The 14,645-nt window shown below is 37.1% G+C and overlaps 1 protein-coding gene across 1 annotated transcript in view; it reads right to left on the bottom strand.

The window, feature by feature from the left end:
- The window catches only part of LOC128989585 (monocarboxylate transporter 12-B-like), a 62,174-nt gene extending 47,879 nt beyond the window's left edge, over positions 1–14,295 (bottom strand). The window contains exons 1-2 of the mRNA XM_054411501.1: positions 14,038–14,295; positions 2,166–2,252 (exon numbers count right to left, since the gene is read on the bottom strand). Of these exons, the coding sequence (XP_054267476.1) occupies positions 2,166–2,243 (78 nt within the window). The 5' untranslated portion in view covers positions 2,244–2,252; positions 14,038–14,295. The remainder of the gene's footprint in view (positions 1–2,165; positions 2,253–14,037) is intronic.
- Positions 14,296–14,645: the final 350 nt, after the last annotated feature.

The following is a 14,645-nucleotide window of genomic DNA, read 5'->3' as shown; positions in this document are numbered from 1 at the left end:
GAAGCTCTGTGCCAAATTTCAAAATGTTAGCACAACTTTAAGAACACCAAAACACGAAATTATTGAAGACATGCGTCGAGAGGACTATCGTTGTTTTTAACAGATTATACTTTTGACCTTCCGGCACTGTTGACTCAGCGAAACTGAACTTATATTTTATCTTATTTCGTTATATTAAAACTGCTGTTGCATTAAGTCAAATTCCCAATAAGTCAATTGCTTTAACATAGACTAAACTTTTAGCCCGGACTGTACTATTTGACTTTCTGGGATTTTTGATCTACAGACACTGCAAACATTGTAGTTTTTGACCTAGCGGCACAGGTATAAATTATTTGACCTTCCGGGACTGTTGACTTTCTGCAACGCGTCCTTTGGGAAATACACTTTGCACCGGGCCTGGCTGGTGTGAACCTTATATAAGCTCAGCCTTATATAAGCTCAACTGTAGGAGGTTGTAATACACCAAACAGTACAAAGACCAAACCAAGCCATATCCCGGTAAACACTTCCCGTGAAATACAATTCAACCTCACGAAACACAGAATACCTGTCCGGCACTGGCATTATCAATGAAAAACTAAATATCTAAAAGTTGAGTGAATTGAGTTTCTAGCTTTGATCCAAGACAATTCTGTATGCAGTGCACCAAGAGGGTTTGTGGCCATGGGGGCTTAAATGGAGGTGCCATGAACCCCTTTTCAAAAACTCACTACAGTAGAACCCCTCATATCCGGCCTTGGTTTTATCGGTCCTCTGTTTATCCGGCCCCTTCCAGGAAGCCAATAAGAAAATGTTTTTCTCACATCTTACAGACGTTTAGATGCAAGCACTAGTCTTTGCGCTTACTCAAGTCATAAAATAAATTGTTCTCACTATTTATTAGTTTGTTTATCATTTATTTACTGTGGTTGATTTTTTTCCAAAGTGGGGTTAGTACAGTACAGTACCGTACATTAATTTTTGTATTTCACAAAATGGATAAGAAAGTTGAGTAACTTAAATTGCATGTACCATTTAAAAATCTTCAAGTCAAATTCATTGTCATTTTACCTCCATTATTATTTAATATTTTTTGTAGGCCTACCTGGAATCATAGTATGTATTTGTACTATCATTGCTTAACGACTTTAGCTTACAAATAATTTGTTTTTCTTTTTAAGTTATAAACATGTCTATTCTTCTAAAAATAATCCCAGAACAGACTTGAATGATACTTTTGACTGCATATATTGATAAAATAATATTAGATCAATAATATTATTAGATCAATGGTAATTTTCATAGTAGGTTGGTTTATCCGGCTAAATCGTTATCCGGCCAGGGGCTTGGTCCCGTGGTGGCTGGATATGAGGGGTTCTACTGTATCCCTTTTGCATTATGGAAGTGCCCCTGAACGCCATTTAAAATACATACATTTAGGGTCATTCCCATTATTGCTGAGAGTATTTAAGTATTCATTGTAAGGTTTTAGGCAGAACAATGTCCTAAAAAAATTGTAGTGGTAATTTAAGTACAACAGTTAAGTGTCAACCACGACTCATAAATCCATTGAATCTCAGAAAAAGATTTTATTTTTAATTCCAGATTTGATGAGCTCAACTCAAAAATTGAATCTGGGATCTCATTTAATTACATCCGCTGTTTGCCAGAACTACCACAACCCAGGTGTTAATACAAGGCAGAAAAAATAATTGAAACTGATTAAAGTTGTTCAAGTTCCAAACATTATTTTGACATTTCCGGGACAGTTTGATAATATCTTGAGTGGGTAGCATATTATCACTTATTGGAACTTTGATGCAAGTTCTGTTAGGGTTAGAAAACAATAGACTTGTGATTCAGAGATGAAGTTGATAGAGGTTTTAACATTTAACTAACAGTCTATAGTTAGAACAAGATATTCCATTCACATGGTAAAATTGAGGCCGATTCTAGAATAAAAATAAACCTTGTAAGCTACTGACAGAGTGCACTTCTGTAAATCCAGAGGGAAATTAGAGTTTTAGACTGTAGCATATTCTCTAAGTGGCTCATTCAACTGGCTTTTAAATTTTTTTTTTTTTTATTTGGTTAGGCCTACAGTTACAAGATATACCCTGAATGGACAGTATAAACTAATAGGCTCTATCTAAAAGTCAAAGCTAAGTTTACTAGGTACTCACATTGTTGATGGATATGGCAAGCACTACCATCCAGCCCCAGCCCCCGTCCGGGGCCACCTTCTTGACCTGCCCCGCCATCGCACCACCCTGCATAACAACAAAGAGCCATCAACCAGCCATAATATCAAACTTGTATGTTTGCATTGTTTACTGTATCGATTTTTAGTGTTTATTTTTTATTTTTAACTTGTATGAAATAGCTTAAGCAATAATTGAATGGCATTACAAATCTGTGTCCAACAAAAACTGGAAACAAATCTTTAGAGATGTACAAAACAGCTGATAAGTCAACAAGACTTACCAATAGAAAAATGACAAGGTCCGAGTAACTAACTGATGTCAGCATTTCCAGTGTTAACTTATAACTTCTCACCGCATCATGAATCCATCAGATTATTTTACATAACACAACACACCAATAATGGTGTTTCTTATCTTTGAACATGACTTTTGCTAATTATATACTAATTATAGACCTAGCTGATGTAAATTGAGGTTAATTAATAGCTTGTGGATTAAATGGTGATATCATCCAAAACAGCATAAAAACAAACTCCAACAAAAAAGACAGCATTGTTTATGGAAAGGTTAACTTGAGATTGATTTCAGCAAATATCAAATCCTGATTCCCAACAACTACTGTAGGTATTTACAGTAATCACATAAGTTACAAGTTAAAAGTCACAATAAAAACAATTTTTGCTTGGCCGGGATAAACAAAAAACTGATTGTTCAAATGTTTCTATATTCATTTGTTTGATTATGTTTACTTTGGATCTAAGTAATTAAGTTTTCATTGTATCTGTTATATATTTAAAACTCTCTCATTTAGTTTTAATATTTATCATATGACTGATTTAATTTCATATTGTAAATAATTCAATGTTTACTTTTCATTATCTTATCTTACTAATATTATAAATCTGAAAGTTTGTGAGTTTGTGTGTATGTTTGTGTGTGTGTGTGTGTGTTGCTCAATCACGCGTTAACTACTGGACGGATTGGGCTGAAATTTGGCATGATGATAGCTCACATTCCCGATTAACATTAAAGCATATTCTTATCTCAAAAACCCTTTCGGGCTCCACCCCAGTGGCTCTGTAGTTCCCCATGTTAATCTTATGATTTTTCATATTTAAAAGGAACTAGTGTACATGTTGCTCGAAATCGAGCAATTGCAAAGAAGTACAGGAGTTATTTATAAACAAATAACTTGTTTAAAAACTAATAACAGTCATAATTTCCGATGATGACGGGAAAAGGTAAGCTTACAATTTAAGTCAACGTAAAAAGGCTGTCAGCTTTTATAAAGTAACGTACCTAAGCTATTTAGCAAATTTTTAGATAATAAGGTGTAGGCTACTTTAAACACTACAGGACAGAGCTAGGCAAAAACTGGCAGAACTCCGAAATGGTGTTATTTATCATAGGCTTACTCATATTCCAAATCCTTAAAATAAAAATTCTATAATTAATAACTTATATCATTAAACACAAACAAACATCCAAAACTATACACATTTTTAATACAACATAAATAATTTAATTATTGACTGTTTACAATTAACATATGTTCTTCTTCTCACTTTTAATTTTTGCTTCGCAACGGGAAAAATCTATTTCAGAATCATTGGAATAGATTCATAATCAAAAATCAATCATAAAGTTTAAGATTAAATAAACATACCACATGTCGCTTTATTTCTTTGGATCAGCTGTTTGAAATTGTGAAATAGGCATTTGACAGTTCTCGTTGTTTACATTTAAATGTCAAAGCAAAAATGTAAACATTGTGAATTTTCTCATGCTTCCATGGAGACCAATTATTAATATTTAATTTCTGACAACAGCTGGAGTTTCAAAACAATGTTTGTTTCCCATGTTAATCTTATGGAGAAATACAAAACTTTAAAGGGCCCCAGGGCCTCACTCTCTAACTATTTACCTGAAAAGAAAGTTTCTTGCAAAACTTCACGTTATGCTCTTTCCAATGACACCAAAAACATGTCAATCGGTTCAGTAGTTTTGGAGGAGTAATTGTCACAAAAATCCTGCTTGCGTATTAAATAAGTATAGATTAATGAATCTTAACAGCTGTTTCAATTAAACAAGTTGGTTCTGTTCTATGATGTTCAATAGCATAAAAGTTACAAGGATTACCAACAGGGTGCAGCACTATTTTTTTTTTTTTTTATTTATGACAACAGCTTATTTCCAACCAAAAGGTGAGTGAGCGTAGCGAACGAACTTCAACCAGGACGTGAATGAGCCATGCGAATACTTATGAAGTTACGAATGAGCTAACCTGAAGGCAAGTGAGCGCAGCGAACGAGCTCCAACCTAAAGGTGAGTGAGCGTAGCGAACGAACTTCAACCAGGACGTGAATGAGCCATGCGAATACTTATGAAGTTAAACGGGGCGAAGCCCGCGGATACAGCTAGTTAAGAAATAAACATGATTCAATAGTTGTGTTCATATATTTTGTACAAATTTATACTTAATAATTTGACGACGAGTAAGCAAATGACTGAAATACAAGACATTATATCTACCTTAAACAATTTTATGACATTAATGGCACAACAAACAAGTCAACAAACAGAACAGCCTAGATCAAGACAAAGTACCAAGGAACTACTACAAAGCAATGCATTAAAGTTTGATGCTTATGATGAAGATAAGGAAACGTTTGAAAGCTACACTCAGCGTTTAGAAATATTTTTTTAAATAAAAGGATTGACAGACAATGATTCAGAGATTGAACACTTAAAAGGTTTATTTTTAACCCTCCGAGTGTCCATAGTTTAGGCCTTTCCGCCTATTTTTGGCGCATTTGCAAGGTTTTATTAAAACGGATCTGAGAAGCTTAAAACAATGTTAATTCTACTGTTCTATATACCATTTTGTTTGGACTTTCATTTGGACTTTCACGGGCTTCAATATTATACATAAAACATAAGGAACATTTGTTTCAAAAAAATGTTTTAGGTAAAAAAAAATTTTGGAAAATTAAAAAAAAAATAGGCCTAAGTTCGCGCTTAATGAAATTGTATAAATTATAGGCCTATAAATATTTGAAAATAGCCACTTTGTTCTAAATTTTATGAGGATTACAAATATATAATAATATAAGGAAGTAGATTTGCAAATAAATAAGTTATGGGCAAAAAACAGATTTCAGTACATAGCGTTTAGCTAAGAATGCATAGCCTAACCATAGCTAGGAATCTGGCTGATAATTTACATCAATATCACTACCTACTTCTTCAGGATCATCAACCAGCCCTTCAAAATCACTTAAATCTTCTTATAAGCACCACGTATATCACTACTTTTGATTTTTAACACTAAAACAATGATAAACGTAATAAAACACATCAGTCATCGGTCCGAGGTTAACCAAGCTGTTTACAAATACGCACGTCAGCTGTCTGCTACAATATTTTCGGAACTAAAATGAATAGCGCTTAGAGACAGACCTCCGGAGAAAGCTCTGAATCTAACAAAAAGAACGATACCTAACTCGATCCAGTTCAATCCGATTCAGTCAGTCATAGAGCCTTCGCCGTAAACGATGTTCGTGTGTCGAAAAATCGACAAGTGACACTACACAAAGTGTGTCGTGAGACGATTTTTCGACAAGTGACGCTCGGAGGGTTAATGAATTGCTTAGGTGCTAAGCATTACAATCTGATCTGCAGTCTAACATCTCCAGACAAACCAGACTCAAAAACATACCAAGAGTTACTGATATTACTAAATGAGCACCTAAGCCCAAAGAAGACATACTTACAGAACAGCATAAATTCTTATCACGTTTACAAGATAGGAATAAATCAATTACAAATTATGTTACAGTCCTCAAACAACTGGCTTGTTCAGCAGATTTCAAATCTGGATGTAAAGAGGGAAAATGCACAAAACCAGTTATAAACCTCATGCTCAGGGCTCAATTAATCAGAGGCTTATATGACTCAAATATCAGAGAAAGACTCTTACAACTGGGTGAAATATCGTTTGAAAAAGCCTTAGAAATTGCCTTGGCTATAGAGGCTTCAAAACTTGACAACCGTAATTTATATACAGCCAGTAATAATCAGAATGACATTTACAAAATCAGTAAAACAACCAAGAACAAAATCGGGCACATAGAAAAGGTGTGTATAACAAAACGAATTCAGGAAATACAGTCTTCAGACAAAAATGTAAAAAGAGTTGATGAAATTGATTCTGAATATGAATACGACGTTTAACGGATTATAAATGTATTGAATAATGATGAAGGAGATGACAGAATGATGGTAGCCTAAACGTATTTCTAAATGGTAAACAACAACGTTTTGAGTCTGATTCCGGAAGTCGTGTTAGCATAATGAACAATGATGACTTCAAGAAACTAGACTTACATGTTCCAGTTTGCAAAACAAGTGCTCTCTTTCGATCTTATACTGGACAAATATTCAAACCAATTGGGGTTTGTACCCTAAGCATAAGATATGAAGGGAAATCTTGCAGAGAAGATCTATACATTGTAAATCTACCTAAAAATCCTATTCTTGGAAGGGATTGGATCCGAAAATTAAAAATTAACTTACACAACATTAATCTTGTTAGTATGAAGAAACCAGAGTCAAATCCATCAAGCAAAGATTCTCAAGCCTTTTTTGAACAATGTATTGGTAAAACGCCCAACTTCACATGCTCTTTAAAACTAAAGGATAATTCAAAACCTGTGTACTTGAAAGCCAGACCGGTACCTCACGCCCTTCGAAAAGCTGTTGAGAACGAACTATTTAAACTGGAAAAGGAAGACATAATAGAGAAAGTGGATCAATCTGAGTGGGGTACACCGATTGTTGTGATTCCAAAAGCAAATGGATCGGTCCATATTTGCGTGGATTACAAGGTAACTGTAAACCAACAACTACATGACAGTCGTTATCCAATACCAAGAATAGAGGATATCCTTAACAAAATGAGGAATGGAAACTATTTTTGCACGTTAGACATTTACAAGGCTTATTTACATCTTACAGTGGACGCTGAAAGCTCTAAAATCCAGACAATTACCACACATAAGGGTACATATCGAGCCAAAAGACTGTTTTTTGGAATCAAGACAGCTCCAAATGAATTTCATAAATTTATTGACCAAGTAGTACAAAACCTTGAAGGGACAGTTGCTTATTTTGATGATATTGTTGTACAAGGCAGTATTTTTGAAGAATGCAAATCTAGGCTCATAAAGATGTTAGAAAAATTAGAACAACACAAACTACATGTGAATGTTGAAAAATGCAAGTTTTTTGAGAGAAAGGTGCAGTATCTGGGTCATATCATCAGCAAAGATGGTATTCAGAAATCACCAGAAAAGGTGAAGGCAATCCAGGATGCTCCCCGCCTGTCAAATATCACAAGAGTGTGTCAGTTCCATGGACTAGTACAGTACTATTCGAAGTTCATCAAAGATGCATCTACACTGCTTAACCCTTTACATCAGCTTCTAAGGAAAGACAAACGTTTTCATTGGTCCCAGGAATGTGAAAAAGCATTTACTTGTGTAAAAGAACAAATAGCAAGTGACACAGTTCTTACTCCATACAACCCAGACTTGACCATGGTCCTCGCCACAGATGCTAGTCCTGTTGGCTTATCAGCTGTGCTGTCTCATAAAATGCCAAATAATGAAGAGAGGCCTATTGTGTTTGCCAGTAGATCCCTCACTGCTGCAGAGCGCAATTATAGCCAACTAGACAGAGAAGCAACTCCTGTATATTGGGGTTGTAAAATAATGTTTGATTATATGTACGGAAGAAAGTTTACTCTAGTCATTGACAACAAACTACTGATGACCATATTCCATCCAGACAAGAAACTACCACTGTTGACATCATCCAGGATGCTTAGATACGCTAATTTTCTTTCAGGATTTGATTATGAGATTGTACATAAAAAATCAAGTGACCACTGTAATGCAGATTACCTCTCAAGACATCCCTTACCTATAAAAGAAGAGATTATCAATGTGGTTGACGAAGATTACACTGTTCGAAGAGACACAATACACTGCTTAAAAACCGATACTATCATGGCTAAAGACGTAGAAAAAGAAACATCACTTGATGAAGAACTCTCTCGTTTAAAGGAAAAACTCCTAAATGGAGAAGTGGCTGATCCAGAAATATCACTTCAAGATGGAATTATTTTTAGAGGAAATCGTGTTATTATTCCAAAAAAGCTACAACCGAAAATCCTTCAAGAACTACATTCAACTCATGTAGGAATAGTGCGGTTGAAGGGTATGTAACCAAACGGCACTTTAATCAACTTCGAGCTTGTGAAGTGCCAAAAGATTCTGCTTCTTACAAAAGCCCCCTACTTAGCTCATTACCCCAAACAAGGCAAGGAAGTACAAACAGACGATGTGACCAAATAGCCAAAGTACCTCCTAAGCAAACACATCGAACTTTCATATTCCGAAACACCAATCAAAGTTGCACAAGACAACCACCATTCGTGGGAAAATCAAGATACGGCATGTTAAGTAAATTGATAGGCAATTCAGAAAGTTCACATGATACTGAAAATTTCGTAAGTAGCACTTCAAGCGGGGAAGGTACTGCAGTCTCTGGAACATCGAGTCCTACAGTGAACTTTATGCAGGGCCGTCCCTAGGGTTAGCGGCGCCTAGGGCAAATTTTGTCGTGGCGCCCCCCCCCCCCCCCAGGAATAGTCGCATTCACATATATTAATACTATGTTAATTAGGGATAGACGGGATTGAATTTTTAATTCGGGACGGGATTTTTCCTGTGCATAAAAAGAAAGTCTTGAGTATTGCAGTTACCAAAAAAGACAAACAAAATCAATTTTACCATTTATGGCACTGATCTATCAAAAGCAAAAAAGGGTAACAATTTACAGGCATAGAAACTTGTGACTCGCGGTCGAAATGTCTCACGATCACAGCGTGATCGTCGGTATGACTCGCGGTCACGGCGTTATCATCGGTATGACTCGAGGTCACGGCGTTATCATCGGTATGACTCGCGGTCACAGTGGAATCGTCGGTATGACTCGCGGTCATGGCAGAATCGTTGGTATATACGACTCGCGGTCACGGTGAAATCGTTGGTATGACTCGCGGTCACGGCGCGATCGTCCAAATGACTTGCGGTCACGGTGCGATCGTCAAAATGACTTCGGCTCCTGCGTTCGTGGAATAACCGTGAACATCTCTCGCGATAGCAGCGTCATTTTCACTCGCGAAGCGTCAAAATTGCCGATGATGGGATCAAATCCCGTCCCGAAAAATTCCAGAATCAAATTAAATCCCGTCTCGAAAATCGGGAATATTTTTTTCCCGAAATTTCGGGACCCGTGCGTTGATACCAGTAGCTGCCGCGCGGCGCCCCCCCAGCCGCGGCGCCCGGGGCAGCTTGCCCCGGTTGCCCCCCCTTCGGACGGCCCTGACTTTATGCTTAATACTGAGACAAAAAGTCCTATACATAACAAGAAAGTATCAAGTACTAGCAGCCAGCAAGAGGCACAGGAGCCGAGTACAAGCAGTCAACAAGAGGCCCAGGAGCCGAGTACCAGCAGACAACAAGAGGCCCAGGAGCCGAGTACCAGCAGACAACAAGAGGCCCAGGAGCCGAGTACCAGCAGACAACAAGAGGCCCAGGAGCCGAGTACCAGCAGACAACAAGAGGCCCAGGAGCCGAGTACCAGCAGTCAACAAGAGGCCCAGGAGCCGAGTACCAGCAGACAACAAGAGGCCCAGGAGCCGAGTACCAGCAGTCAACAAGAGGCCCAGGAGCCGAGTACCAGCAGACAACAAGAGGCCCAGGAGCCGAGTACCAGCAGACAACAAGAGGCCCAGGAGCCGAGTACCAGCAGACAACAAGAGGCCCAGGAGCCGAGTACCAGCAGACAACAAGAGGCCCAGGAGCCGAGTACCAGCAGACAACAAGAGGCCCAGGAGCCGAGTACCAGCAGTCAACAAGAGGCCCAGGAGCCGAGTACCAGCAGACAACAAGAGGCCCAGGAGCCGAGTACCAGCAGACAACAAGAGGCCCAGGAGCCGAGTACCAGCAGACAACAAGAGGCCCAGGAGCCGAGTACCAGCAGACAACAAGAGGCCCAGGAGCCAAGTACCAGCAGACAACAAAACGCCGCATACTCACAACCAGATGCCCCCAAGATTCGCCGATCAACGAGAATCAGGAAACCTATCAAAAGGATGGATTTGTAAATGAGTTTTCTCTCATGTTCTCTCTGTTATACAGGGTGTTGAAAATGTCTGGAACCAACATTATATCTGGTGGGTGGTTAAAGAAAAACAACTGATGTTTTGTGTACCGATATAATATGGTTTTACCTATCTTTTGGTGCCTTATGAAAATTTTTACCACTTATAGGGAACGTCCTGTGGAGGATGCAGTAAAAAGTTTTAATGGAAGCCTATGGTAAATGATACATCGTTTTAAAGGCCATATTTTTCTGAGTAAGGAGCCACAAGTTTCATCTCAAAAGGACAACCCTAGCAAAAATGGCGACTGTTTGAAATTTTAAAAACCACTTATAGGGAACGGAATTTTTTAATTTCAAACAGTCGCCATTTTTGCTAGGGGTGTCCTTTTGAGATGAAACTTGTGGCTCCTTACTCAGAAAAAAATGACCTTTAAAATTATGTATCATTTACCATAGGCTTCCATTAAAACTTTTTACTGCATCCTCCACAGGACGTTCCCTATAAGTGGTTTTTTTTAAATTTCAAACAGTCGCCATTTTTGCTAGGGTTGTCCTTTTGAGATGAAACTTGTGGCTCCTTACTCAGAAAAATATGGCCTTTAAAACGATGTATCATTTACCATAGGCTTCCATTAAAACTTTTTACTGCATCCTCGACAGGACGTTCCCTATAAGTGGTAAAAATTTTCATAAGGCACCAAAAGATAGGTAAAACCATAGTATATCCGTACACAAAATATCAGTTGTTTTTCTTTAACCACTCACCAGATATAATGTTGGTTCCAGACATTTTCAACACCCTGTATATTTAAAACTCTCTCATTTAATTTTAATATTTATCATGACTGATTTAATTTCATATTGTAAATAATTCAATGTTTACTTTAAGAAATAAACATGATTCAATAGTTGTGTTCATATATTTTGTACGAATTTATACTTAATAGTATCCTTACTTTTTATGGCATATACTTTCATTCAGATTAACATTAGCCAAAAAAAAAAAAAAAAAAAAAAAAAAAAACTGGTTGGTTGGTTTTTTGTTTGGTGTATTATTAGCCGTTCATAATAGTAGGCAAATTAAAGCTCAAAAGAACAACTGAGTAAAAATTGGCAGCCGTTCAAAGATTTAAAATGACAGATTCAAGATATCTTTGAACGGCTACCATTTTTGACTTGGTTGTCCATTTTTTAGTTCAAATTTGCAGCATTGTATTCTGCTAATAAAGCCCTTTAATTTGATATACATCAACCTATGCTCCTATTTCAGATTTCCTTCTGACTCCTTGCCCCCATGCTTCAGATTATCACTACAACACCTGAATCTACAACAGAAAACTGACAGTTTCTTCAAAAAGTATATTTTTAGGTGCCGTTTTGATTTACCAAATCTCATTGATTTATCTGTTATCGTTTAGAAAACATTAAGCCTGTGCGGGACTTTATATACGCCTTAATAGGTGTGAAACGTGAAAAACTTCAGTGACAGTGACACGGCCATTGCAAGTATTAGTAAATCGCTGTCTTAAAAGGATTTTGAACATTTGGTGGCCAGAGGTGATTTCAAACAAAGAATTGCTTGAGCGAACAGACCACTTTCTATAAATGAGGAAATAAAGAAAAAGAAGTGGCGATGGATTGGCCACACACTGAGGAAACCAAACTATGCCCTGCAAAAAGAAGCACTTGGTTGGACCCCACAAGGTGAAAGAAGAAGGGGAAGGCCAAGAGAAAATTGGAAGCAAAGTGTTGAAAGAGAGGCCAGACGTGCAGGAACAAGTTGGGAAGAGGTGAAGAGAGTCGCTGCTGACAGGGACCAGTGGAGAATACTAGTTGAAGCCCTATGCTCCAGTGGGAGTTAATGGAATTAAGTCGTCAAGTAAGTATTAACCCTCTTTGAGGTCAAATTTTTCCCCCATTTTTTGCCGAGTATAGTTTGCCATTAGAGCAGTCAGGAAAATGGCGCCCGGAGACCTATAATCACCGTTCAGCTGCAAAAATAAACTTTTTTGATTTTTTCTTTTTTTCTTTTTTTTTTTGTATAAGTCCATAGGTAAAAGCTAATTTTATTTTGTTGACCCGGGTCAATCACCAAAAAAAGGTACTTAAAATGAAGGTATATACATAAAACAGCATATTTGCAGATTTGCAGACTGGCGCCTACTAGCACGCTGGAGGGGGTGTCAGTCAGCTGGAGCGTCCATACACACTCTGCTTGTGCACACCACGATATCAGTTTAAACACATGGAGAGAACGTACAAATGACATGATATATTTCAATTTAAAAATTAAACAAATTGTACATTTTTACTGAAAAACTAAATAATTTTCTTAAAAAATTAGTTTGTTATAACATTATAAATCAATAAAATATAAATAAATAGTTGCATAAAAAAAATATTTTCAACATGTAACGTTTAGAATAGGCCTACATGTTGATATACCTTCGTTCCAAGTTTTATGTATATAGTGTACCGTACCTTAATTTTAGGTACCTTTTTTTGGTGATTGACCCGGGTCAACAAAAGGATGTTAATGTGAGAATTTTGTTTTTTATAAAAAATTGTTTGCAATGTTCTTGATAGTGGGTATTATTTAGGGTTCTTATTGCTTCTTTTTGTAAGTAATATAAAAATTGATTGAAAGAGGTCTGTACTTGCTGCGCCCCAGGCAACAATTCCAAAACGGAGGTGTGATTCTATGAGAGCATGGTAGGCAATTTTAGCTGTAGTAAAGTTGGTTAGGTTAGTTATCCTTCTCATAGCATAGATTGATGTATAGATATTTTTTGTTGCAGTGAATTAATATGGTGTTCCCATTTTAAGTTTTCGTCTATTTCTATTCCCAGAAATTTGGTATGGTCTGATCTGTTTGGGTTTGAGTTACCTAAGGGGGCTTTGTTTGGGTTTGATTTGCAGGAAAATTCTATTGTAACAGTTTTGGCGTTATATTGATTCTAAGGTCTATTGATTTGCAGAATTGTTCGATATGTTTTAAAATATTTTCTCAGTTATTCCTCCGTTAGTTATAAGTGATGATCTCGTGGGATTAGTACTGTGGTGTCATCGGCAAAAATAATACAGTCCATTCCTGTTGGCAGGTTTTCTGGAAAATTGTTCATATATATGATGAATAGGAGGGGGCCGAGGATGCTTCCTTGTGGAATTCCTTGGGTCATATCTTGAAGTTTAGATTTGGTTTTAAGTTCAATGTTGTTTTTTATGTAGCCTATTTCTACTTGTTGTTTTCTATTTGTGAGATAACTTTTGATCCATTTTTGAGCGTCCTGTTTTATGTTAAGTGAATCTAATATTGTTAATATTGTCTAATATGTCTATTATTATTGTCAAACTGTTAGACTCTCAATGGCAAATAGGCATAGGCCTAATAGTTTTAATTGAAAATGATCAAATTGTTTGCAATTAGGCCCACTGTAAATTAGACCTTAAAATACACACACCTGGGCCTGTGCCTCCTAAGATATTCTAGACTAAACCCTACCAATGGCTCAGAATAACTTAATAACCAATTGAGTGTAACTTAGTATCTGTTAAAAATATCTGAGACATAAGTTAGACCTAGTAACTTAAATAATAGTAGAAAATTAAAATAGGTTACCTCTCACAAATTGCAGATAGCCTATTTCTTTGTTTTCGGTTTTCGAAACAGAAGCCACAAATGTACAAAAAACTTAGGCAAGAAGTAGATTCAGCGCATTTTCACAACAAAAACTGATGATTATAATACACAACTAACTGTCAGTCTATCTCTGTTGGTTGAATAGATAAAATGATAAAAATTCATTTAGGCTTAGGCCTATTTTACGGCCCTTCCTTCTCCTTGCTCTTTCTTTCAACTTTTTTAAATGGTGTGGTGTGGTGAGTGGTGACTGGTGACTGGTGAGGAGGAGATGTGAAGAGAAGAGAAGCAGAAGACCACCAAAACAACAAACAAAAACAAACACTGTGGACTAACACCGAGGATTCTTATAGACAGTCAAAAAGCAACTGAATTTTTGTTATCTCGTATCATTGAGTCAAAGCTCGTATCTTAGAATACGTATTCCATGTGTAACTAAATCAAGCCGATTACTTTACCACAAAATACTGTGGTACAATCAGGGTTGCCACCCGTCCCGATTCTACCGGGACAGTCCCGATTTTGGTTCCTTATGACCGTATATACGCCTATGTTAATTAGGGGGGAGGGGGGCAATGTCCCTATTT

The sequence above is a fragment of the Macrosteles quadrilineatus genome, unplaced genomic scaffold (assembly GCF_028750875.1).
Source record: "Macrosteles quadrilineatus isolate MER2022 unplaced genomic scaffold, UCM_ALF_1.0 Scaffold_3__2_contigs__length_128488019, whole genome shotgun sequence".
Lineage (NCBI taxonomy): Eukaryota > Metazoa > Arthropoda > Insecta > Hemiptera > Cicadellidae > Macrosteles > Macrosteles quadrilineatus.
Note: the sequence above shows the minus strand (reverse complement) of the source record. Positions and strands in the feature narration are given on the sequence as shown.